The sequence below is a fragment of the Xenopus tropicalis genome, chromosome 5 (genome assembly GCF_000004195.4).
Source record: "Xenopus tropicalis strain Nigerian chromosome 5, UCB_Xtro_10.0, whole genome shotgun sequence".
In the NCBI taxonomy this organism is placed as follows: Eukaryota; Metazoa; Chordata; class Amphibia; order Anura; family Pipidae; genus Xenopus; species Xenopus tropicalis.
Genome location: NC_030681.2, coordinates 71,788,801 through 71,815,904, shown reverse-complemented (window position 1 = coordinate 71,815,904; position 27,104 = coordinate 71,788,801). Strand labels below are relative to the sequence as shown.

Sequence of the window (27,104 nt, the reverse complement as noted above, 5' to 3'; positions counted from 1 at the left end):
TTCATCTGCTGATCTCAAATAATTTGAGTTAAGTTTCTTTAGATAAGTGTCTAAGGTACCTTGTAATTCTTCAGACCAAAAAAAGTGCATGTTCATGCTTTAACACTGTGAAATTGAAATAACCATTAAATGGAAATAACCATTCATACCAGCACCACAGAAGTTTTCATATGTAAGTTTCCCATGATTACCTAAACTTACATATTACTCATTATGTTAAATGCTGGTTGCTCTATATAGATAACCACTTTTTCTGTGTTGTCTGTGTTTTCTGTATAGCAAAGAAAAAAAATTGCTAGACATTTTGGGAAATATACATGACTCATTTCTCTGTTTATGACTTTCTAACCCACATTCCATATAAACAGCAGGTAAAAGGGGTAAATGTTACTAAAATGTAATAAGCATAAAAGCGTTACAATCAAAATGTTTCTCACTAGAACAATGTTTACAAAATTGAAAATGCTGATGCAGGGATTTTTTACAAATACTTAAAAAAATCCAACACACGGGCAGATTTATCAAAATTTGAGATTACAGCTCAATATGCTTCTAAAAATCCTATAGCAATGAATGGGTGAATTTTTTTGTGGTGAGCTCTAATCTCACATTTTAAAAATGCCTCCAAAGAACTGCGAGGACTGTGGGCAGCAAGTGGATCTGTATGGGGCTAGTTGTGAAAATTTTTGCAAATCTGCGTTTAGCTTTACTGAAAAAAAACACACATTTTTACACCTCTTCCACCAATCAACCAATTCGTTTGTAGCTCTCTCCTGTCTGGCTTAAGTTGTCAGCGTACTGTGTTTGGACGGAATGAACAGCATGGTAGCCATTTGTATATATAAAATATTGGTTTTCATTAGACGTTTAGTAATATTAATTTTGCAGTTGAAATCATATATGCCAATTTATGTGCATTTAAGAATATAATTTTTACAATATTTAACTTAATTTTTCAGTTGCCCAACTTGAAGCTGAAGCAGTACAGATATCCAGCAATATGATACTTGAAAACTCTGAAATACTTGGTCTGCAAGAATCCCCAATATTATCTGCTGATCGTTTTGCCAGTGCTGCAAGAATCTCCATGAGAATGCTTCAAGTTAAGCAAAAGCTGGATTCAGTCTTGGTATGTCTGAACATTCCTGCACAGCTGTAATCTTTTTTTTTTATGCTGTTGTTCAAGGATCTGTTTTGCCCCAGTAATTTTCCAGTTGAATAATCACATATGAAACTATTACACAGAGAAAAATTTGTGTGTGTGTATTAAAAAAAAAAATTGTGTGTAATGGGGAAACATGTGGCATGGCTACTGTCTGAAGTAGGCCAAAGTTTACGAGGAAGCTTTGTGCAAATTCGCACCACGTATGTTTCTCTCATGGGGGACAAAACACCCCTAAAGCAGCCAGGCAGTTACTGTCCTGACCCCTACCCTCAATGGTTCCAACACCTGTGACTACAGTAACCTAATGACTGTTATCACACCCCCACCATATTGAAATAGCCTTTGCACCAGCAAGGCAGTAAGGGAGCAGGGTTTTTTCTGTGAAGAAATGGGCAAAGAAGAGACATAGTGGGACAGTAGAGATGAAAAATAAAAAAGGGCAGAAAAAAGTGTTAGAAGAAGAAAATAAGATCAGAGATAGTTATGGAGAAAGGGAGACGAAATTGGAATATACAGGAGAGAGCATAGAGGTAAGTAGAGTGAATTGAGGAAAGGTGACTTATAAATTGGCAAATGTGAGAGGAGTAAGAAAAATATATGCATAAGAATTTTTGGGATGTGGAAAATAAGTCAGAAAAGTATTAATCATGAAAGAATGATTCTTCTTGTATATAATATGTTTGGTACCTATTGTCTTGAATGTCCTATTGTACTGAATGGAAATATATATGTGGCCACTTTTAGCCACCCAGTATGCACAGCACACCGTTCCCTGATTGCAGAATTGTGTTTTCTCTTCTATTTAGCCTAGTTATACATTGACCTTAGATGCCATTCATATTAGTGTTTGTAACAAAAATGTTATTTATTTTTGCTCGATTCCCACAAAGTTATTTGTATATATATTAAACTCTTTTAAAGTGATACTGACACTAAAAAACTACTCTTCAAAATATGAATGTACATAAAAAGTTACATAAATAGGTTATGTTGATCATTTTTCACTGATAGGACTGCTTTTGTAAGTAACTGTAACTTGAAGTTCCTAAACCTGACTGTTTTGCCAACCTGACTGTCCCTTCTCATCCTGTCAGTTATAGCTTCTCCTGCTGCACAAATATGGCAGCTCCTCATAGAGGAACATGGGGGATCTGATAGGTAATGTAAAAGCACTGGACAAATACTAATAGAGGAACATGGAGGATCTGATTGTCCAATGCTTTTACATTACCTAATACTTTTGTAGCAAAATTATAAATACCATATTATATACAATACCATACTATACAATGTTATGATAGATGTAAAAAAAACCTTTAATTTCTGGTGTCCGTATCTCTTTAAACCAGAATACCTATTCAAAAACTGATTTTTGTATAAAAAAGAAATTGTAAAAATCCAAAACACATGAATTTTAGTGGTCTTGATGTTATGCATAATGCTAATTGCTGTGTAGTTTTTGATTCTTGAAACAATATAGAGTCATTATGGACTCCTCATAAGTTTCTTCTACACTGTTTCCAGTGTCAGAACCAGAGGTGCCATAGTAAATTTTAAACTGCTGAAAAATTTTAATGCATATTGGAAAATTTACTTGATTACAGGATTACAAATACATGATTGTGGTATTTATTGTAGCAAAACCTTTCTGGTTCATGTTATTAATTAGTCTGTATAAATATTATTTCAGAGTTATCTTATCTTTATATATTTGTACTGAATACTAAGCAGCTTGTAAAGTATCCACATTTCTTAGTTTAGAGCAAAGGAACTGTTTCAAGCCACAATGGAATATAATGACTAAAATGTATAGTTTATTCTTGTTTTTGTAATTAATAACAATCATCTTCATTTTATGGCAGATAGCTTTGCCCACATAATAAATAATTCTGAGGCTATTGACATTGCTTCACTTTTAATTAACCCTTAGGCATTTCACTCCTGTCACAGTATCTTTAGGAAACAATGCCTTCTTTTGTTTCGGCACCGTGTGATGGATTTAGAATTGGCGCTAAAATACAAAACCATGAACAACAGATGACGCATGCTGGCCCTAATATTGTTTTAACCTGTAGCTTTTCTCCAACTTTTGCATTATTTATTTTATTAATATTTTTTTTAAGTATCTCTGCTTTATTTTGTTTTTATTTGCTAACTATTGAGCTAAAGATAGTATACATTTTAACAGTGTGTGAATAAATATTAGAATAATAATTCTCTTCCCCCAAAACACTATAGGATTCATATTTGTTTTTAACTACTACAAGAGTTCAGCAAAATTGAGTGAACTATTGAACTGAGCTTTAGTGAAACGTATGCCAGTTATTTTTCCACAATCATTTTGGTAGCGGCGTGCACAGTTGTTTGTTTTAATGAAACATTTTCCTTTATCTGACTAGACCTGTGGTTAGAGGGTTCTGAAAACTGTACTGGAACAACAGACTGGGAATTTGTAAATCTGGAATCTAGGATCACATGACAATTATGAGGGACTAGTTTTGAGAGTTGGAGGGGAGGCACATTGATAATTAGCACAGGGATTAGGGTAGACAGATAAAATTTTGTTTAATTTTTTGATGAGTGCTGAAAAGGTGGTTCAGGAGAATTCTATATGGCACTTTAAATTCTTATGTTTATATGTCTTACTCCATATAACCTTTTCCTTTCTTCTTTTTTTTTATCCACTGCACTGCTTTAGTGCTACAGGATTAAGTGGCACACACCAATACATCTCTGCTACATTTACATATACAACTATTATACAAAATACAAAAAAATGAATACAATCTCTTCTGGACTGATAGGGATTGGATACCATGTGACCATTTACTAATTTTAAAGTTAGAAAGGCAAGTCCATGAGGACATCAATTATTGTATAGTGACTGGATCACATGTGACTGACTCTAAGGAGATCTAAATGAACTCGTCATTGACTAAACCACTGTAAATAACATATTATAATAAATGATAAATAAATAAATAAATATTGGTAGCACTTAGAATAGAATATAATATAAAATCCTAAACTCTAAGCTCACTCTCTGTTGTAGGTCAAGTGTACCTTTACCTGGGGGCCGTGTTTCCTGAATCCTGTCTCCTGTTGCTGTTTTGACACATAGTAAATGTTGAAAAAGTGATGCTTTTTTTTTTTCTATGAATCATAGAAAAAAAAAAAAAAATCTGACCATTAGTAAATGGCCCCCAAGGAGCCCTAGAAAGGAGATTAGAAATAGATTTTTTTTCTGGTAAAGCTTATACTGTTATGGGTTTAAGGGTTTTTAATATTCTGACCTCAGAACTAAAGATAGATGTTAGCAATGGTTGATACAGTACATTTCTTGCAATTTGTTAACCTAACTATATCATGGCTGCACAGATATAAAGATAGCCATGTCTTAGAATGTCGCTGTAAAATGAGAGAAAGTGATTAAAAAAGAAACTGCAGTAGGCATTTTTTAATGGCTTCATTTTTCTTGTGTTAGGGGTGCTGCTTGCCAGAGAGACTATAAGAGCCAATATAACTCTGACAGGTTTTTTTCCATTGTACACAAAGACTTTTTGATGTATGTGTAGAGTTCTGTTACACTTATTCCGCCACTGGAAGTTTTGTGTTCAGGATTGTCTCATGCAGCCTTTGTGACAGGTGTTCTGAATGTGTAATCTTTGTACAGGTGCATTCTTTGTGTGGGTGTAATATTGGGAATTCTGCCAACTGCAGCCATCTCTATAGAAATCCTCAAACAGTGTTATTGAATGCAGTCACAATAGTGTGGTTATTTAAACAAAGGTGCTAGGGGTAGCCAAGAGAAATAAACACTTGGAATGAGAAATGATAATAGGAACGTAAAGGTAGTCATTTCTTTCCCTGTGATAGAAATTATGATACTATTTAAGAACACATTCAGTTTCAGAATTTGGATATAGAACACTTGAATGTCTGGAGTCCAGGTGTATGTTTTTGTTTTTTTTTAATTTAAATTGATATGTTTGAGATTTCCCAGAGATATATTGTTCTGCAGTTGGTAGAGGTTTTTATTATTGCTTATTAAATCCATTCCAAAATTATAATTGAGGTATGAGACAATTTCCAATCTCTGGAGCTGCCCTACATACATGGAGGAAACATTTTTGGCATAAACAAAAAAAGTTGTTTTCAAAATTTTGAGAAATTCTCAAAAATTTTGTAAACAAAAGCCATGCCGACTTTTTTAACAACAGAAAATTGGTCTGTGAATAAGTCAACATGCAAATTGCGTTTTTGTACAACATTTTTACATTTTCCTTTACCGACATTTTTGTGGTTCCCCCCCCCTAAAAGTACATTAGCAACACACACAAATGCATGTTATATTATCTCTTTTAATGGAAAAAAATATATTTTGTGCAATATCTTAAACATGCAGCATGTAAATTATTCAATTTTAAAGATCACTGTTTCAATAGAGGTTTGTTGTGTTTATTATATAGTTAAAAACACTATAATAGGAGTGGGATTTTTTTTTTTGTATTTTTCTAAACAATTTTTATTTTTTGGAAACTTCACCACTAGATGGCACATCTTCGTCAAATACTCCACCAGACATATTATTTGTATTATTAGCATGTATTTATTAAGTGCCAGCATACTGCAGCACTGTACAATAGAAGCGTTTATATATTAAACATGCAAATTCTCATCTACAGAGTAGGTAAGGAGAGCCCTGTTCAACAGAGCTGACTTAAGGTTTGCAGGAATACAAGGTGCTATTTTAGTAAAACTGTAAATTAAATTGACATTCTTATTTTATGAAGTGTCTCATGGAGGTGTCTCCCAAATAAAACTGATGTGAATCATTTTAGGTTCCAGTCTACTCCCTAGTACCAGTCCAGAGTAATTCTGGCTGAACCTAAGTTCCCAAACTGATACAGGGTAATTTTGGCTGCATCTAAAGCAATGCATTTTAGCAGATTGTAAAGCAGCATAGTTGAGTGCAACTTGCCGCTCCCAAGCAAGTGTCCAGCCTTAAATGTCTGCTTAAAACTGGCAGCGAAGATTCAGCCAAATTAACACAGGTGGCCTCCAGGACATTCTGATTTCAAATTTTGAGTGGGCATATGCACAGGACAAATATATCTGGCCAGTCTGGCCTTTTTGTAGATTGAAATCTCCAAACACTGAGAGTGGAAGGCCTGTAAACTGTTTGTTTAACAAATTATCTACATGGCTATATTTGATACTTTTATTGCATATATTATATTAAGCAGAAGAAAATAGCCTATGGGTTTACCAAATTAAACACCCATTTTTTAATTTGTGTCTCTTTGCTTTTCCCATATTGCCCTCATAGTGGCCATTTATCACTAAATCACTAAGTAACTTGTTTCACATATTCCTTAGATGACTGATAATAACCCAGATTTAGTGAGAAAAAGGTATCTCCTAATTCAAACCCAGATTTTTACCATAGACTTTAGGCTAATGTCAGACCAGGCGTATGGCGTAAAATGCGAGACTTGCCGAAAATATACACCATACACGCCTTGTCTGACATTAGCCTTAGGGCTCTGGCACACGGAGAGATTAGTCGCCCGCGACAAATCTCCCTTGTCATGGGCGACTAATCTCCCCGAACTACCATCCCACCGGCGAAAATGTAAGTCGCCGGTGGGATGGCACACGCTGAGCAGGTGATTTCGGTAAATCGCCGAAGTTGCCTCGCGAGGCATTTTCGGCGATTTACCGAAATCGCCTGCGCAACATTTCTCATGTGGCCAAATGTTGTGTACACATCTCTGGGGTTAAGTTTTAATCTGGACTAGAAAACATGAAAAGATTGGATTCCTACAATACAGTATGCTATTCTGCCTTTGATTATTTACTTTATGCATATGGAAATCTTATATAAACATATCCCCTTTTTTGCTTATGGTTTCTATAGCTGCAGAACAAAGTGCAAGTTAGTTTGACAGGCATCATAATAAAATGCCTTAGGAAAAAGTTCAGCAGAAGTGAAAATTCAGCTTATTTGACTTGCAAGCCTTTATGTAAATGGTTCTTTTATTACAGGGCATGCACCTGAGCTCGCAGAAAAAAAGTCTTGTTGTGTCTTGTAAAGGCATATAATTTTTCAACAAAGTTTAATTAACCATTTCACATTGAAATGGGTCCCTACAGTATATTATTTGCATGCACATAAATATACTTTTATGAACTTGGAAAACACTGAAGTAAGCTGGCTTCCGCCTTTTTAAAAAAAAAAAAAAAGTACAACTTTCTAAGTGTTATCTACTCCTACCAAAGAGACTGTTCAAAACTGGACTGTGGTTTTTCAGCATGAGGCAAGAATAAATATGTTGTGAAAAATGAGTATAGAGGTAGTGAGCGTCTTAACCAATATTACTACTTGTTGTTGTAAAAGGATTAGGCAATCCTCTCCACAACCTACATTTCTTAAAAAGAAAGTTGCTTCATTTACATTACAGCAATTTTTTTTACTATACTTTATATAATATGTCAATGTTTACCCTTTATTTGAATGCCATTTTTACTGCATAATTGCACTGCATTATAGCAGATTTTTTTTTTTTTTTAATGACTTTGAAATATTTTAAAAGGTCCTAATCTGTGTTAACATGACCTACAAAAAGCAGTATGCATTTTGGGGGGAAATATTAAGAGGGTGTAAGTTTGATCTAAAATACTGATAGCACCTCACAAGTCTGCAAACTGTATAAAGTGGCATGGCCTGAGGGCTCTTGCTTTATATAAATATAAAATATTATATAGAGAAAGGGATACTCCATAAAGCTTGTTTGCAATAAGCATTTCCTTTCATCAGAACTCGCAGAATATGCAAATCTTATTTACTTAATACTTAATAATGACTCCCTGCATCTGGGTCCCTCATCTTTACTTACTATAAAGTCAGAGTAAGGTAAATAGTATGGTGCCTGTAACTCAGCTTTGTTACAAAATGCCTGCTGGCTGAGCAAAAGGTTCTGTTCACCACTCCTGGTACTGGTTTGCACATGCAAGAACAAACTATTTTACCATTACTTGTGCCTTATGTCCTCTGGCCCCAAGAGATGCTTTTCAGTGAAAGCAGCCAGAAACATGGCAACAACTTGCTTTAACAGATTAGCAAATAATTGTCAGCCAGCCAGTGATTTGATAGTTATATAATAAATACAGATATAGATAGTTTTTGTTTTTCTAATTCCATGATTTCTGCAGATACTTTGACTGTATCTTCCTATATATATTTAGGTTTTAATTAGGTTCTGTATTATGGGCGCATTTATAGAAGCTTTTTTTTTTTTTTTTTTTCTAACTTCTTTGCCTTCCTAATAGTACCATACAGTGATTATTGTCTGCATGTTGCACCACCCCGTTAACATATATATAACAAACATGGTTTATATATTTAATGAATACTGATTTAAGTATTAATATTAAGTATTATATAATTTTGGCCCTCCCTTTTGGAATTGTATTTACCAGATGTTGGAACATTATAGGACCATTTATTTTTCACTAGTATTATAGGACCCATAATTTTTCTCTAAAAAAAATAGGTTTTCTTGATGCAGATATATTTTCTACACTACACTATACTACACTATTTAATACTCCTCAATACTGAACTGAATGTGAACCCAAATTTACTTAAAATTTAAGCTAACTATTGCATAGGCTGTGAACAAAAAATTCTCATGTTCAATTGTCCTGATCTTTAGAGGCATCACTGAGTGTAGTGCTTACATGTTATATCGGACTCTCCCTGTCACCCACTGTAATAAAAGAGACTCTTATTAAACAACATCATTCCTGTTTTTTTTGTTTGTTTTTTAATTCAGTGTATGTTCTAGAGCAGTATTTTTCAACTATTTCCATACAATAGAAATTAACTGAATAGCAGTTCTCCCATGCTTTCTTTTAAATTCTACTTTTGAAACTCTTAAAATATTGTTACTCTCATTGATTTTCCCCAGCATTATTGGTCTAGAAATAAAATGTGTACCTACATAATTTTCAAACCCTTTTCTTTACTTTTTACAGCAACCACACTCAAATATAATGGTTTCTGGAGTACAAAGTACTCAGCTGATGACTCAGAAAAGTGCCAGTTCTTTTGGTGAGTGTATTCTCTATTGAATCATTACAAATTATTGAAATAGTTTCTTTCTTATTTTTGCACATTTGGTGCTATTACATTTTTAAAAAGTCCAAATAAACAAACATATGGATGTTAATTGTGCTAAATGATGAGCCTTATTTATTTACTAATAATCCTGTATTTATAAACAGCCAATAACTGGACACAGAAATACAAAGTTGGCTTGTAAATTTGCACTACAAAAGCACACTTTAATCCTTAAAAAAGTGGAGTGAATCAGATAATCGTTCTCATAAATAAATTCATTCATACTGCAGTTTCTAAAAGCATCATATGAAGCTCTTTTTTTCCATTCCAATAAATAAAGAAAGGCATTCAATATTGTATACAATATAGATTCTGGGTATGATGTATTAGACAGAAGGGCATCTTAAATAATCTCCAAGACAGAATAGAGAACTAAATATTGTATAAGAAAAGCTGACCACTGCACAGCATGTTTCAGGGTAACCCTATGCATGGTTGAATTAACATTTATAAACTATTTATTTATAACTAAATTTATAAAGAATGACCACCTTGCAGTGTTTACTGTTTAGTCTGCAGTCCAGTGTGGCTGAAGTACATTAGGGTTTTGTGAATTACTGTATAAATTTGGGACTTGTGCATTATACAATTTTTATATTTTTTCATCTGTTGCCCTCTATTTGTATAGTTTTAGTAGAAGGCTGCCCTGCCATTTAGGGTATGTATTGATTGTATTAAGTATTTTTAAGTATTCATTTTGGCATAAACACATTGAATAAGTCCAGTATTTATTTTTTTTGTATAAGTATAAATCCATTCCAGGATTTGTTCTTCTAGGCCTGTGCTTATAGATTAAATGCAAAAAAAGACCAATAAATAATACAAGAGGTAAGACCCTGTTAAAAAGAACTTAGAATTAAATTCTGAAAAACCTTTGCCATCATCTTCTTTAAAGGAAAAGTAACACTAAATTTTTTTAAGTAAAAAAGCTATTCTACGCTGCACCAATAACTGCCCTATCCTGCAAACCACTTAGTATTTTAAATGCTTTAATAGAAAATACCTGCTAAAACTTGGCTTCCTGTCAATTGAACTACGGCGATAAGGCGAAGGAAGGAGCTGCATCTATGCGACGATCGATTGATCGAGCCTAGCCTTTTTTACTTAAAAAATTTTAGTGTTACTTTTCCTTTAAAGCCTCTAGACACAGACACACTTTCCCCAACTTATAAGTCGCATAAAATATACATGATGTGGACCCTTCTTGTTGACCCCAACTTAACCTATTTCACAGATTGTATCTTATATTGGTTTATTAATTGACTGGTCTGAACAATCAACATTGGGAAACAGCCTTTAGTCATGTTTTGATTACAACTTTGGGCTGTGGGAAAGGGAGTTGTGGGACTGCCATTCTTGTTTTACTGCTGTTGTGGCAAGTGATTATTGAAACAAAGAGCAATTTTATATCTTTCAAAATGCTGAACATGTTGCTAAAAACTGTTGTAATGTGAAAGAAACATGGAATGATAAAGGCAGTTTGTTTTGGGGCTTCAGATGTGGTAGTACTTTGTTCCCACTCTTTGTCTTCCTACTACTCAGTTACATTAATGTTTGTTACCAAAATATATAAGTTGTTTCTTCACGCTCTACAAACCTTTTTGACAGGCATTTTAGGGTCAGCAAGGCATAGAAAATGTAAACTTAGTGATAAACATTCTCAGGATCATTCACAATATAAGTTGTAGAACTGGAAAATCAAGATTTCCAGAAAAGAGCAAGTCTTAAGAAAATATAGGATTCATGTTTTAAATGAACTTTCCCATGAGAATTTACTTGCCAGTTCCTTAAACACTTCCTTGTATAATTGTTAATCACTGTCAACCTTTCCTGCGAGAATACCATCACAATGATCTGGGAGGCTGGGCCTTCATACAAGTATTTTTAAAGTTTTAAATAATCATTCTGTTTTATGTGAGTCCCTTGCTGGTTAAATTTATATGTAAGTTTAGAGGTAATATATTAAAATGTATCTACATAGCACTTGTCCATTTATTTAAAAAATGGACCAAACAACTATATATTAACACAAGTGAGTTTTGCGGCTCCTGCCACCTTTACAATACTGGGATCATTTTACATATCATTTTCCTACCATATATATAATTTCGGCACATCTCCCACACAAACCACATATTTATATTGCACATATCCCCTCCAGGACCATCACATTTTCCTAAAACAAATAGCAGCTTTCACCAGGCAGCCATTTTCCTTCTGACATCATCAGTGACATTTACATCTACAAACAGCACATGTGCGCTGTAAAGTTCATACAATGAGGAATGCAGGCTTACAGAGGAGGAACTTACTTTACTAAAAAGTTATCTTTGTATTGGTCCCGTTAATGCTTAAACCGAGCTCAGGAGAGGAGGTTAGGAGAAAAAACATGTTTCTCCAGCAGAGTGCACAGATAGAGCACAGTTTCTATGGAAACCAGCTGTGCCATCTCTTCATTGGCTGCTAGACTGGAGGGTGAGTTTGGTAGCCTGAGTTGAGAAAAACTGAGCATGCTCAGTTAGCCAAGAGCCAAAATCATTTCCTAAGGGAGGTGACCGAGTAAGTTACAGGAGGAGAAGGAATCCCAAGTGATAAGGCAATGCTGCAGCCTTACTCGAAACTACACTCTTTACATAGCATATAATTCACTCTACCATTTAAAATTTTATTCTTGAACCAATAATTTTTTTTTAGTTATAATATTGGTGTGTAGGCGCCATCTCAGTGCATTGTGCCTGAGTCTGAGCTTTCAGAAGGAGCTGACACTACACATTAGAACTGCTTTTAGATAACCTATTGTCTCCTACTCCCATGTAACTGGAGGAGTCCCAAGCCAGACTTGGATTTTTTAATGCTGAGTGCTGTTCCCATCTACCACTTTTAGCAATGCAGGTGACAGGGCGCTTTTGAAAAACGGTTTTCAGTGCAGGATTCTGCTGGCGAAGCTCTATTAACTGATGTGTTTTGAAAAAACACATGTTTTACCATGACTGTATTCCTTTAATGATTTCACTGTTCACTGCAGCTCAAGATAGGGTACATAGCTGGGGAGTGTCATGCTGTATATTAATCATACACTTAAAGGACATGTAAACCCCACACACAAAAATGTAATCAGTGAACAGCCTCTTTGAAATCTTTCAATACCTGCCACACTGGTTGTCCAGAGGTTAATATTAAGGTTGCAATATCCCCTTAATCACTTAGATTTGCTTCTCCTCCTGTAACCCACTCAGTCCCCTCCCTCAGGAATTTGCTTTGGCTGTTGCCTTGTGGGCATGCTCAGTTGGTCTAAGCTCAGATTACTAAACACCCCCCCAGTCCAGCAGCCAGTAAAGAGATGGCATTGCTGGTTCCCATAGAAACTGAGCTCTAGCTGTCTGCTTCAATTTTTTTCTCCCAACCAACCCTCCCGAGCTCAGCTCAAACAAAGCAGAAATTTTATCAAAGACAGTTTTAAGGCTTTTTAAGCCTGCATTCTTGATGAAATATATGCTGAATAAGGGTCTGTGTGTGTGTATGCAGATTTAAATGTATCTGATTATGTATCAGAGGAAAAATGGCCACTGGGTGAAAGTTGCCATTTGCTTTAGGAAAATGTGATGGTGCTGGCAAGCGGAGGGGATATATGCAGTACAAATGATGCCATTCGGGTGGGGGAGACGTGCCCAACTGATATACATTGTAGGCAAATGTAGGCTTTACATGTCCTTTAAAGTAAATGTCTAACTGATCCTTGAGCTATACTGCACATGCCTCCAATCGTCCTTTGCATATGCTCATTTGCATATTCTTAATCATACTTATAGCCAATAGTATTAACGTTATGCAAATGGATAAGGACAGCCTGGGCGTGCGCACACCAGGCTTTTCTTATTGACACTTCCAATGTCTGCATTAGCTTAAAACATAGGTTTGAGTTAGCACATTATTTTAACAATAAATTATATATAAAAGAGGGAAACATTATGTTCAGTAAATGTTTCCATTTGCAAAATTCTACCACTTTTGTAGGACTTTGCAAAAAGTTGCCCATCCCCTTTAAAGTTTTTAGCAGAATTGTGGTTATTTCCAAGCAGTACCTATGTAATGCCCCATTAGGGGGCAAGCTAATGAGACAATGGCAGCTTAGAAAAGGCTAATGCTTATGTCACACCTGCAGAGAAAACACCAACTGTCTCCTATCAATTTTGTGTACTGTCAGGAACAGCATTATTAACTTGTCAATGCGCAATCAGGATGAATTTTGGCCAGAAAAGACTTCTATGCATTTTCAGGCTTAACTCCGCCCATAGTGTCACCCCACCTGCAATATTAGCACTCTTTGATTCCATGTCTTCTCTAGGCCAATGTTTATTTATGTACCTGCAACTTCCCCATCCCACCCCATATCTGTGACATCAGGATGGACCTGGGTATATAAATAATGTACAACACTACTGTGGAGTACTTAATGGACAAAAATAGGGATTCGTCGGGAGTGCCAATTTGATAGGTAACTAAGGGAATAAAATCTCTAGCCTAGAACTCCAGGTCACTGCTCCTTTTCATTGAAAAAATGCACTGGCCCTTGGAGACTTATGAAAAGATGGTGGCACTGTGCTCTCAAAATGTACCATGCCTTTTTCTGTGGAGAGGAGCAGCCTAGGTAACCGTTTGTTGTATCAAAGCGCTGGAAAGTTAATATTGTAGACAATGGGACATAGCCCAAGAACAATAGGAGAAGCGTGTCAGGTGTCTGTTATTTAAGAAGGCAAGATTTGTAAGCTAACCCTTCTACAAGATCGGTCTTGTAAACTATGAGCTCAGCAAGACTTGGTCTAGAAAACCTATAGGGAACTTTACTATATGTTTTTTGCGATATACACCTGTTTTAACATAAGCCAAATAATGATGGCTTGTGTCTTTTGCTTACTGTTTGACTTAATTTTTTTTTTACTTTCATTCAAAGTGTTCAAATTTTTTATTTGGATCTGGCTTTAGAAAAGCACATTGCTGGGGTCCCCGAGAGAAGTTTAGTTTAAAGGTTTGCAAACTGGTCATGTTTTTGAACCTGTGATAATTCTATACTATAATACTATACTATACTATAATTCTTCTAAGGTGACTATTGAGTATCATGTCTGTTCTCTGTATAAATTGACCTTTGAGGTTTTTGGAGGTAGAAATATGCATATTTTGCTGTAGTGCCCCTAGAATTTTTTCACAGGTTCAGTCTTTTGATTGTTGTGGTACAGGTATCGGACCCCTTATCCGGAAACCCGTTATCCAGAAAGCTCCGAATTACGGAATGCCCGTCTCCCATAGACTCCATTTTAATCAAATAATTCAGAATTTTAAAACTGATTTCCTTTTTCTATGTAGAAATAAAACAGAACCTTGTAATTGATTCCAACTAAGATATAATTAATCCTTATTGGATGCAAAACAATCCTATTGGGTTTAATTAATGTTTTATTGATTTTTTAGTAGACTTAAGGTATGGAGATCCAAATTACGGAAAGACCCCTTATCCGGAATACCCTTGGTCCCGAGCATTCTGGATAATGGGTCCTATACCTGTAATACATTTGGGGGCTTATTTACAAAGTGTAAATCAGTAAAATGGATGCAAACAGAACATACTAAAGCTATATCCTAAAGGCTCAGGTGCCCTTCTCTGATTAAATACATGCAGTGGTATGTACTCAAGGAATTATCAGCAGCCTGGAATTGGCAGTCATTTCAGGGTTCCCACAGCAGGTATGTCTATAGCCACAAGTGTGGTGCTCCTACAGAAGTACCCCAGGACAGTGCGGTTTGCAGCATACAGGAGCACTGGCCCATGCTATCAGGTAAGCAGTTATAATTACTGGGAGGTGCCTACAATGATTATACCTTTCCTTCTCCTTTAAACGCCAATTCTTTACGTAGCTGCTGTAGTGTTAAAAAAGTCTACAGAAGCAAAATTCTCTGTAATTAGTAAACTTATCCGAAAAACAGGTGCTCAGCATGTCTGGGCAGAGATTAATAGATTGGCAAACTGGCATTACTCTCCCAACTCATTAATATTTTTTGTGCATGGGGGGGCTCAGATCTGTCACTCATTTTACAGCTGTGTAAACTTCATAGTTATATTCGTAATAAGAGAAGGCTGAACAAAAAAAAACTTTGACAAATATCCAAATTTTACACCTTAAAAGTTCATACATTATACTTAAATGTCCCCCTGCTGTTTTTTTGTTTTTTTTTCTTGCTTAACCTTTGTTAATATGCAGAATACAAATCGGTGGACCACAAGATGGAGCTAGTTAGAAGCTTTCTTCATACCTGCTCCCTTTAGAACAAACTAATATTTTTCATTTATTATAATAGTTATGATTCACTGCTCTGTTCTTATATTTAATATATTAACATATAATTGTTCTTTTATAAAGCTGCATTTATATCCTTCTAAAGACTTTGAGAAGATTTATACAGTTGTCATCTTTGCAAATGTACTCTAATTACAGTTAGCAGGTTGCTAACATCCTAGTGTCCTTATCATTACTTTCAAGAAAATTTAAAAATATAATAACCTTTTGAAAAAGTACATCAAACTTCCACATTATACAGTTAATGAAAACATTTGTTATTATTGGGCACTACACCTTAATGTCAGGGTGTTTTGTGGAGTAAATATATTTTCTCCTATTATTATTATTATTATCTTTTATTTAGCAAGCATGTTATGTAATGCTTTATAGAGTTTTTTTAATATTAATATAAGTCTTTGTACCCTCTTTTTGAAATCACAGTACATACTTCATATGTGCCAATTGTCTAAGGAAGGAGGGCAGTCAGCTTTCCAGTGCCTAGGGCAGCACTGCACCAAATACACCTCTTATTACAGTATAATGTCCCTTACATGCAGAAAAACACAAAATAGGGTCAGCATTACCAGAACTCTATTAACCTGCTGTATGTTTTAAGATTGTAAGAAAAAGGCCAGGGCAAAATCGAACCATGGACCTCAGTGCTGCAAGTCAGTAGTGCTAACCACTAAGCCACTTTGATCAAATACACTTCACATCCATAAAGTGTACATTTTGCATTAAATCAATATGAAGACTGATAACATAGCTTATACCGCTGTTACAGGAAGGCTCTTTGGCTGGGCACTTTAGTGATGAGCAAACTGGAGAGCAGATAAATTCAGACTTTGTTTTACAGTTACCGATACAGCTTTAAAACAGTATTTGTTACATTATCAACAATACAAATAGAACCAGAGTGCCACAGTGTGTCTACTTTGTTAACCTACCCACCTTTCTAAGTTTTTCCTTCAGGCTAATGTCATGCAGAGCTTTTTTTTGTGTCAGGCCGAGTGAAGCAACACGGAGCGCATTACAGCATTGAAATGGAGACTTGTGTGCTTTTGCTCTGAAATCCACTCCATGTGCCTGCAGGTGGGCCAATGCAGTGACTATGCGTGCAGTCACAGTAGAAGGCAGATGCTAGCAGATAAATGCAAGCTGAGAATTAGCATTAGCCGCATTTGGCATTAGTTTTACTTAGGGTCTCTTGACTAATGTTAGTGTTTGGCCTTGGCTGAAAGTACTTGGCAGAAGGCTCTGCCTACTTTTTGTTGACATGGAGGGCTGCATACCTCTAGTGTTTCAAGTGACATCTAGTGGCTAAACATGTAAAAACAAATATAAAATACACATTATATTATATTAACTCATTACATACAGAGATAATTATGCATGTGGAATGATATTTATTTTCAACATTGGTGGTGCAACATGGATAAAAACAAGCACACAAAAATAACTCATAAAATTGACTTTTCTCAGACATACAGCTGCAGGTTGCTTTAGTCTGTAAATAAAGGTAATGTTCACGGGGAGGTGCAAATTAGAAAACTGTCTTTTAGATTTGCTATTAAGCATGGTCCTCTTAACCAGTAGGCAATTTCATATTCAGTGGGTATGCGCATTTACATGCATTTTGGAATATGCTGGCGCTACATAAATGTGTGGTAAATGATGCTATAATCTCTGGAATGTTTTGCAGCAGCATTTGTGTGCTTCTTTCAAAGAGTTAAATTAAGAATTTAAAGCAAAACTGACATGTTAATAATGTTCCTATGAAATCCATAAGAACATGGTAGTATTAATAAAGAGATGCAGTACCAAAATATTTCTGGCCAAAAGTCCCCCAAAACTGTCCCCAGCCTAGCGATACTTTATAGAGTTGACACTGCGACATGGTTAAAGGCTTCTCCGCAGTTATATCAGTCATGGTGGGCTAGAGGCAGCATGATCCTTCCATAGGCTGGAGTACTGTTTTATTTTGTAATTAGCCTGTAAAAGGATTGTGCCACCCCCAGCCCAGCGTGACAGTAGGAAATCAGCGTAACCCCTTCCACTATCTGTCTCCCTCCTGCCGAAGTACTGCTGGGCTGGGTGTGGCTTAGGCAGACTTGTGATCAGAAATATTTAGGTAGTGCATCCTTATTGTGTTAAAATAAGAGATTAATATTCTGGGAAGGTCAGAGAGGTCTTATAACATTGAGTTCTAATGTTTTTTATTTGCCTTTGACCTTCTGGGAAGGTCAGGGAGGCCTTATAATATATTGGGTTCTGACTGCTTTTTTATTTGCCGCTTGTATTGCTATGTGCTGGCTCTATGGTACTTTAAGTGCAGCACAGTAGATTTTATAATCCTCAAAAATAAAGCCTTCAACGCACCTCTTTGCCACCTTTCTTGCCATTGTCAAAGTGGGTGGGGGGGATTAAGCTGACCCATTCCATAATACTATACTGGCATAAGCGTAGTGTGGGACTGGTATGCCAGGGGGCCACCAAATAACACTGGACCATAGGCTTAATGTCCAAACTATTCATCCTGCTGCCCTCACATTGTTCTTCTCATAGTCTCTTTTGTTTAGATACTATAATCTATCCTTCCATCTATTTCTCCTCTTTGTTCCCATATATAAACAGGGAATGACCATAAAACAGGCCAACTGGTTAGGATAGGAAGGCCCACTGACTCCTGGACCCACCAGGAGTTTTCCTGGTATTATGGTGAGCCAGTCCGACAGTACATAAGAGTTCAGCTGTTGAACTCTTCATCACAACTTAGTATGAATATACTAAATTAAGATGTGTGAAAACAAGGTTTTTTTTATTGATTTTAAAAAATAATAAAAACTCCAATGCAGATAATTGAAAAAGTGCTGCTCAAGTTATCTCAACTTGAATATCCAGGCAGCTTCTTCTTAAAGCAAACAAAAGAAATTTGTGCTCACCACTACATTTTAAACAGTTAGGCGGGAGTGCAATAAGACCGTGACTACAAAATTCATACAGGCAACTTATTATTTAAGTAACAAGAATTTTAGGCTAAAATATCATGTCACATATTCCACAGCTAGAAATGTAGCGGAGTCAGATTAATTTTAAAAGGGTTGTACATTAAATATACAATTTTGCATAATAAAAGTAAATGTAATTACTTTAGGCATTTAGAGCATATATAGTCATGGCCCAAATTGTTGGCACCCCAGAAATTTTCCCAGAAAATCAAGTATTGCAGTGACACATGTTTTGTTATACACATGTGTATTCCCTTTGTGTGTATTGGAACAGAACAAAAAAAAGGGAGGAAAAAAAGCAAATTGGACATAATGTCATACAAAACTCCAAAAACGGGCTATCAGCCCTTTTTTTTTACCCATTTCATGCAACCTTCGATTGACTATTAGTTGTACATTTCATTTATTACTGTGTTATATTTTAATAAAATAGTGCTTTTTACAAATACATGTTATATACAGATAGTGGGGGATTTTTTTCCCCATGCAAAAGATGCATCACAGGCCACCCCTTTAGATTAGCAGTGTAGGTGGTTCTTCACAGTGAGGGCAGTGAGGTTGTGGAATGCCCTGCTGGGTGATGTTGTGATGGCAGGTTCTATTAAAGACTTTAAAAGGGGTTTGGATGACTACTTAAACAAGCATTATATCCAGTTATTGTGATTTTGAGATCTACAGTTAGTAAGTACTGGTATATATAATTCTATAATGTGAGTGTATAGATAGTATAAGTATGTTAATATATGTGCTTTGGGGTTTGTTTGGAAGGGTTGAACTTGATGAACTTTTTCAACCCTATGTAACTATGTTACTAACTATGTAACCCTCGTTTTTTAAGTTTGTTTCTATTCATCTCATGGCAACATTAAAGAGGCAGTTTACTAGTTCAGCGTTTTTCAACCGCTGTTCCGAGACGTTGCCTGGTGTGCCGTAGGCAGGGCCGCAATTTTTACTTTCAAAGGGGGCCCGGCGATGCTACAGTTTTTCTTAGTAGCTCGGGCCCCCTTTAATAAAATCCGGGCCCTGTCATTGGTTGCGCCCCGTGTGTACGGGTGACGTCAGTACGCACGGGGCGCAACGTTATAAAAGGGCCTGTGTGCGGTCGCGTGTAGGCAGAAGTGCGGAGGCGGCGCGCGTGAGGGGAAGATGCTGCTGAAGCCGCCGAAGAGCAGAAGTAAAATGCTGCTGGGCACCAATGTATTAGGGGGGGCCACGGGGCACTGCTGCTGGGCACCAATGTACTAGGGGGGCTGGCTCTTGGCACCAATGTACTGGGGGGCACTGCTGCTGGGCACCAATGTATTAGGGGGGCACTGCTGCTGGGCACCAATGTATTAGGGGGGCACTGCTCTTGGCACCAATGTACTAGGGGGGCACTGCTGCTGGGCACCAATGTACTAGGGGGGCACTGCTCTTGGCACCAATGTACTAGGGGGGCACTGCTGCTGGGCACCAATGTACTAGGGGGGCACTGCTCTTGGCACCAGTGTACTAGGGGGGCACTGCTGCTGGGCACCAGTGTACTAGGGGGGCACTGCTCTTGGCACCAATGTACTAGGGGGCACTGCTGCTGGGCACCAGTGTACTAGGGGGGCACTGCTGCTGGGCACAGAGTTAAATTTTTTAACATTTTCTAATGGTGGTGTGCCTCGTGATTTTTTTCATGAAACAAGTGTGCCTTTGCCCAAAAAAGGTTGAAAAACACTGTACTAGTTCACCTTTATGTTAACTTTCAGTATGTTTTAGCATGTCCTATTCTTAGCAACTTTTTAGTCGGTGTATACTAATTGAAATTATTTGCCTTCCTTTTCTGCTTATTTCCATCTTTCAGATTAGGGTCGCTGACCTCAACAGCCAAAAATGTACAGATGCAATTTTATTGTTGTTGTTACTTTTTAAGGAGGCCCTCTCCTTTTTATCTTCCAGTCTGTCATTAAAAACCACTGCCTGGTTGCTAGGATAAAGAAGACCCTATCAACCAAATAGATGCTAAAAGTCCAAACTAGAGGGCTACTGAACAAAAAGCTATGTAATTTAATAATCGCAAAAAATTAGGACTAATTGCTAATACTTAGAATATCTTTGTCTACATCATGCTAAATATGTGAAAGAGATCTGCGGGAATCTGAAATCAGGGCAAATTCCAATATTAAAAGCAGCAGTACATTTGAAAATCATCTTCTAACACCAATTTTACACCACTTTTTTTATGCCATAATTTCCTTGCCATCTGAGTATTTTTTCATTAACTGGAAAGGGTAACACCGGGTCTGACATGGCAAAATAATATTTCAGTAATAATTGTTTATCTTTAGCACCAATTGTTGAGTTAGAATAGCAAACACAGCAAGCAAGAAAAATTAGAAAAATTTGTTTTTTCCGTTTACAGGTTATACTACCCAAAGAAACAAATCATTATTGCCTATCGCATTCTTTTTGGAGCCATCCATTCCTGGTCATAAAATTGCTGTCTTCCATGTCAAGACAAAACAAAAATTGATAAGAAAAATGTATTCTATTATTTCTTGCTTTATAGAAAATAACTACATTCTAAAACCTCTATAGGGTATAGAAATACAGTAGAAACCCTATTATACGTTTTGAGGTTTCAAAATATGTTGATGCTTTGATGGCTGCAAATGAACTTCAACACATAGGAGGTTGTACCTACAAGACAGAGCTAAGCACAAATCGCAGCCTGTGCACAGGAATTATCACATACTTTAAATCTCGAAGTTTGTGATGACTTTCAGGTCTGGACTGGAATGCAAAATAGGCCCTAGCATTTTAAGTACACAGAGGCCCAAACAGCCACCACAGGCCCAATAAATAGTGACTATATGGCAACAGCACCTCTGGTATTTGTCTGAATCCACAGATTGCCAATCTGGGCCTGATGACTTTTTTGAAAATAGTTGACTGTGCTGCCACTGTTTCTAAAACCACAAATCCAGCCTTGTCACACTCATGTGCTCCCCTTGCAACCCACAATTGGCAGATATGTATAACCAACATTGTAATTTGGGTAATGATGCTATAATGGGTGAGTGGAAACATTCTGTGAAACCCTGTCCTCCTTGACTTCATCCAACCCCTTGAGCTCCCCTAGAATTCACCTCCTTATGGTAAGCATCATATGGGAACCTGAACTAGAACTGTTCTGTATAAATATAATGGATGGTTAGGTTTGCTGTGTGTATATTTGAAATTAGAAGCTTAAAACTAGGGATGCACCAAATCCATTTTTTTTGGATTCGCAGTATGCAGGGGAAAATTTTCAAATTCTGTGTTATATGACAAAAAGTCACATGATTTTTAAGATTCAGTTCGGCCAGCAGAGCGGATTTGGCCAAATCCTGCCGAAAAAGGCGGAATCCGGGACCAAATGCTGGATTTGGTGCATCCCTACTTAAAACCTTTTTACGGATCTCTGTAGCTAACATTTTATTTTCCCTATACATTCTTCTAATGGAAATATTAGTTCAGTTTGTATTTGTTTTCACCAAGGAAAGAATATACTGTTATATTGTATTTGAGTTTAAAAGCAAAAAGTACAGGGGTGAAAGAGGTCATAAAACCGGATGATAGATTTCTAAAAGATTTATTCTTGCCAAATATCTTAAAGACATTTATAAAGTCTAATTTGGAAGGTTTTATTTGTTTTCTGCTTGTCATGAATACTGTTAAATGATTCCAAACGTGTAGCGTCAGCACTAAAATGCCATTTAAAGAAATTGAAGCTCAAGTAAATATTTCCGTAGCTGGCATTACCATAGACTGTACTTATAAATGTTACAGCCATTTACAGATATTTAAATTCATGATCTACAAAGACAAAATAGTTAAGTGATTTCTAAATGTGAGTTTTTTTTTCCTTAATTTGGAGCACCAAGCCTTAACACTACTATAAAAAATGTAGTTATTAAAAGTGAAACCCAGTATTGTTTTGCCATCAATATTTATGTTAGCTTAGTTATCAGTACAAGGTACTGACAATCACAATAAAAAGGCAAATTCATAAAAAAAAAATGAAAATTTGCCCTTTGTTTGGGAAATGGCAGAGCTGTATTTTTTTTTTGTTGCATTTTGGTTGTAGTGCTTTGTTTAAACCAATGCCAAAACTTTTTCCCATGTTTCCTAACTGTGTGTAAAAAAGCTTAAAAAAAAAAAAAAGAAATGAACACATCTGTTGAGTGACATAGAACAGTTTCAATATGATTGCTTTAGGAACAATACTGTTCTGATAATTGGTTACTTGCCATGCCCCTTGAAGGGTGTTGCCATTTTTTTGGAGCACTGGGCTCAAATTGTAAGTGTGGTTAACATTAGTGAATAAAGTAAGATTAACACCTTTTAATTAATACTGGCCAAAATATACAGGAGTGTACTGAGGCATGAAAATCATTACCTCAACAATATATGCCTAGAGTTCAGCCATCTGCTATTAATACTGACCCATTGATATCATGTGAGATTTTTTTTTTCTAAAAAAAGACCATGCGGGTTTTCTTTAAAATTTCCTAGCAAAAACATTCTCGATATATGAATCAATTCCAGTGCTTCAAAGAATGGTTGCCTGAATAATTACTTTCATGCCTTCGAGCTAAAGGACATGCTTCTTGCCAAATCACACAAGGGTGTATATTGAATACAGTACTGCTTTTCACATTGGCAAAATGTAGGCATTGCTCAGTGATAATAAGAGGTTGGACTGATAATGCCAGTAGTCAAAGGGTTTTATGTGTGGTTGTACCTTGTGTATAAAAATGAAGCAAACTTTATCTCCATATTTGTATTCAAATTGATAATTATGACAGTTGTTAACCTTAAAATGAATATGTGATGCTGTGCTGCAGTGATATTTGGGAGCCTTGTAAACATATGCTTAGCCTAAAATTGAGTATTAATTTAGTATTTCACATGCAAATCCTATACCACATCTATAATTTCACCCTACTCATGTTTTCTGTAAGTGATAACTATAACTTATTAAAATTCCATAGCAAGATGCTCTGTTGTGGTTGCATGTCTCCAGTACTAAAGCATAATGTTCTTAAAGGGGAAGGAAAGGCTAAGTCACTTGGGGGTGCTAAAATGTTAAGCACCCCCAAGTGACTTGAATCGCTTACCTCATACCCCGGGCTGGTGCCCCTGTTAGGAGAAAACCGCACCAGCCCGGGGCACCTGGGGCGATGCTCTTCCTCCTTCCGCCTTCATTTAGCTGTGACTCCCGAGTCCGGCGCATGCGCAGTAGAGTGAAAAAGCCGACTTCTCTGTTAAAGTTCGGCTTTTCACTCTACTGCGCGTGCGGCGAAGGAGGAAGCGCTGCAGGTACCCCGGGCTGGTGCTGTTCTCTCCGTACAGGGGCACCAGCCCGGGGTACAGGATAAGCGATTCAAGTCACTTGGGGGTGCCTAACATTTTGGCACCCCCAAGTGACTTAGCTTTTCCTTCTCCTTTAAATCTGTTTGTGGCAATCCAACCTAAGATTTATCATATAGGGAAGTCAATATGTGTGTACTGACCCTTCAGATACATTTGTGTGTGAAAAGTATTACAGGTATAGGAACCATTATCCAGAATGCTCGGTACCAAGGGTATTCTGGATAAGGGGTCTTTCTGTAATTTGGATCCCCGTACCTTATTGATACAAAAAATTCATAAAATATTAATTAAACCTAAAATGTTTGTTTTGCCTCCCAATTTTAAAAATCTGAATTATTTGATTAAAATGGAGTCTATGGGAGAAAGGCTTTCTGTAATTCTGAGCTTTCTGGATAATGGGTTTCTGGATAACAGATCCCATACCTGTACAGGGTAGTGCAGAGGTCCCCAACCACCAGTCCGGGGACCAGTGCCGGGCCGTGGGCTGTGCTGAACTCAGCCACCTCTGGTCCCAATTACCTGTGATCCCAACTCCAGCCCAGCTGGGCGCATCTAGTTGCAGGGAAACAAGGTCAGGTCTCCCACTGATTTTGTATTATGATGAGCTGTATTATACCCACCACCCCTGGTCCTCTGAAAAATTGTCTTGCTTGAAACTGGTCCGTGGTGCAAAAAAGGTTGGAGAACATTGGGGTAGTGTATTGGCAGAAACTTTGCCACAAAGCAAACTGAAATGGTTGCTTATTGCTGCATGTCTTTCAAAAATATGCCACCTCCATCAAAGCCAAGAAGTACTCCCTATTGTTAGCTGTGTGTAAATAAAAGAAAATGATTTGGTTAGCTGATGTTATTTTATCTACTTTGTGTATGTTTTCATCTTTAAGTAAAGTGATGGCAAAACAAGTTCAGCTGAAACAAAATAAAAATATAACCTTTCTTTAATATATACAGTGCAGTGCAAAAATATTCAAAGTATTCAAGTATTGGAATTCTTCATACAATGAAAGTTTTTTTCATTATTCAAAATCAGTATTTAGGTAGGGGCAGTGCTGGGCCACAAGGTAAAAATGCCCTAGGCACATCTCTGTCCCCGACTTGCCCCCCTGCTTGTCACTCACTTCCTCGCTTTTCTCTTCCACGCAGTGTGATATCACTTGTGTACAATAAATTCTCCCCTGCTGCTGCGCTCCCGCATTTGCAAAGCAGCCAGAACTTGCAGTAGTTAGGTAGAAGATATGCAAGTTGGGAGCACTGCCCTCTGCAAATCCGCAATTGTTTGTTTTATGAAAAAATGATCCTGTAATTTATAAGATATAAACCTATACTCTGTGCTGTCAGTAAGCAAAGCAATTGTAGAGTATATTGTAGCTGTACATTATAATACTAATAATGAGGGCTTTAAATAATACCAAAAAATTTGAAAAATCCGAGATCAGAAGCTTTTTGTTTCCTTTCTTGCTTCTTTTTTTATGTACTTAACAGAGCTGGTTACTTATTGTAGCTAATATCCTTCATTTGATGTAAATGGCATCTTCCCTTACTTTACTTGTCTTCATGATGCCCTTTTTCTTAGTTATATTAATAGTTCTCAGTGATGTCATGCAATTTCCTGGTAATGTTTTGTATAGATTAGTGCCCTGCACTTGTCAAAATGGAAAATCAAGAGGGAAATCAGGGCAAGATGTGCTCCGTGGCTATTGTGGCCATATCTAAATGATAACAGATGATTGATATTTTCCAGAATTTCAACACACCTAGGTTTGTTGGAAGCCTTTATTCCAGTGTGAGTTCTCTAAGTCACCAAAGTTGTCTTCTTGTTCATGCTTAAATTCATGCTTTGTTCAATTTCAGTCAACAACTCTTGGCAGAGATGAGGTATAGATGACTTATTTAGAAACTGTGCGTGGTACGTGCATCAACTGGTCATTTTACTTCTGATAAAAGGGAATTTTGCATTACAGATGCTTGCATACAATGTTCTGTAGTTATTTTTAAATGTCATTTACTGAAAATGGTAATGAGATATATCATTTCTTAACCTTAATCACCTACAGAACATTTTTTTTTTGCAATTAAAGCTATGTTAATATGCATCAGATTGTAGAAGACTCTGCAAATAGCATGCCAATGCTTTTTCAGTCCTATGAACCCCTAATCCTCCTACCCAATAGATATTTTGGTAGATCCTCTAAAATCATATTAAACTTACTTATATATGCTGTGTAGTCTCAAATGATGGATGTTGGTAATATTAATAAAGGAGGATTCAAATTTCATCATCTGATGCACCATGTGGGCCAGGCCATGGAGCATTAGCTGAGAGGAGCAGCAGATTCTCTTTGCTTCCATTTGTTCCAGTCAGATAACACAGAGGTTTGACCAATGCATGGCCACCTTAACTTCAGCAGTGTGTCCTTGCTTTGTGTAAAGTAGCAGCTCAAGGTAAATGTATGCATGTTATTACCCAGGAAAGCTCACTGTGGATTTGAGTATAGACACATCCATTCTGTTATACTGTAGATTGGATAACTCAAAGCTGCAAAAGTTACACAGTTAATGCATGATATGCAGCTGCAGGAGTGTTTTTATGATCTATGTGGCGGCTGTCTAAAGGTCCCAGCAACATTACAAACTATAGTGAAATAACTACCTGGTACCTCTGCTTCACTTTTCCTCAGATTTTGCCTATTCATACATTTTGCCCGATTTTTAAAGTAGATTTGGTTTTAATTTATCTTTGTGGGGTTTTCCATTAGTGTATAGGGAACAATCTGATGTCTTCAGATCACAAGTATTTGCACAGGAAGCTAAATGCTGTCCATATAACAACAATAATAATAATGACTATACATTTTTAATATAATGTAATTTTATAAATATACATTTAATGATAAGGTTACTTTGAAGCATATATCTTCTTTATCATCACATTGCAGCTGGTATAAGGGGCGAGGGCTAGTTTTTAAGTTCCAGAATAAAATATTCCAGGCTTGGAAAGAGTGGAAACTCATGTTGTAGGTTAGCTA

The 27,104-nt window shown here is 36.6% G+C and overlaps 1 protein-coding gene across 4 annotated transcripts in view; it reads left to right on the top strand.

Moving 5' to 3' along the window:
• The window catches only part of ahi1 (Abelson helper integration site 1), a 90,644-nt gene that overhangs the window by 37,603 nt on the left and 25,937 nt on the right, over positions 1 to 27,104 (top strand). For all 4 annotated transcript variants that reach the window (XM_002935808.5, XM_012963581.3, XM_004914574.4 and 1 more), the window contains exons 18-19: positions 960 to 1,129; positions 9,206 to 9,281. In XM_002935808.5, the coding sequence (XP_002935854.3) occupies positions 960 to 1,129; positions 9,206 to 9,281 (246 nt within the window). The remainder of the gene's footprint in view (positions 1 to 959; positions 1,130 to 9,205; positions 9,282 to 27,104) is intronic.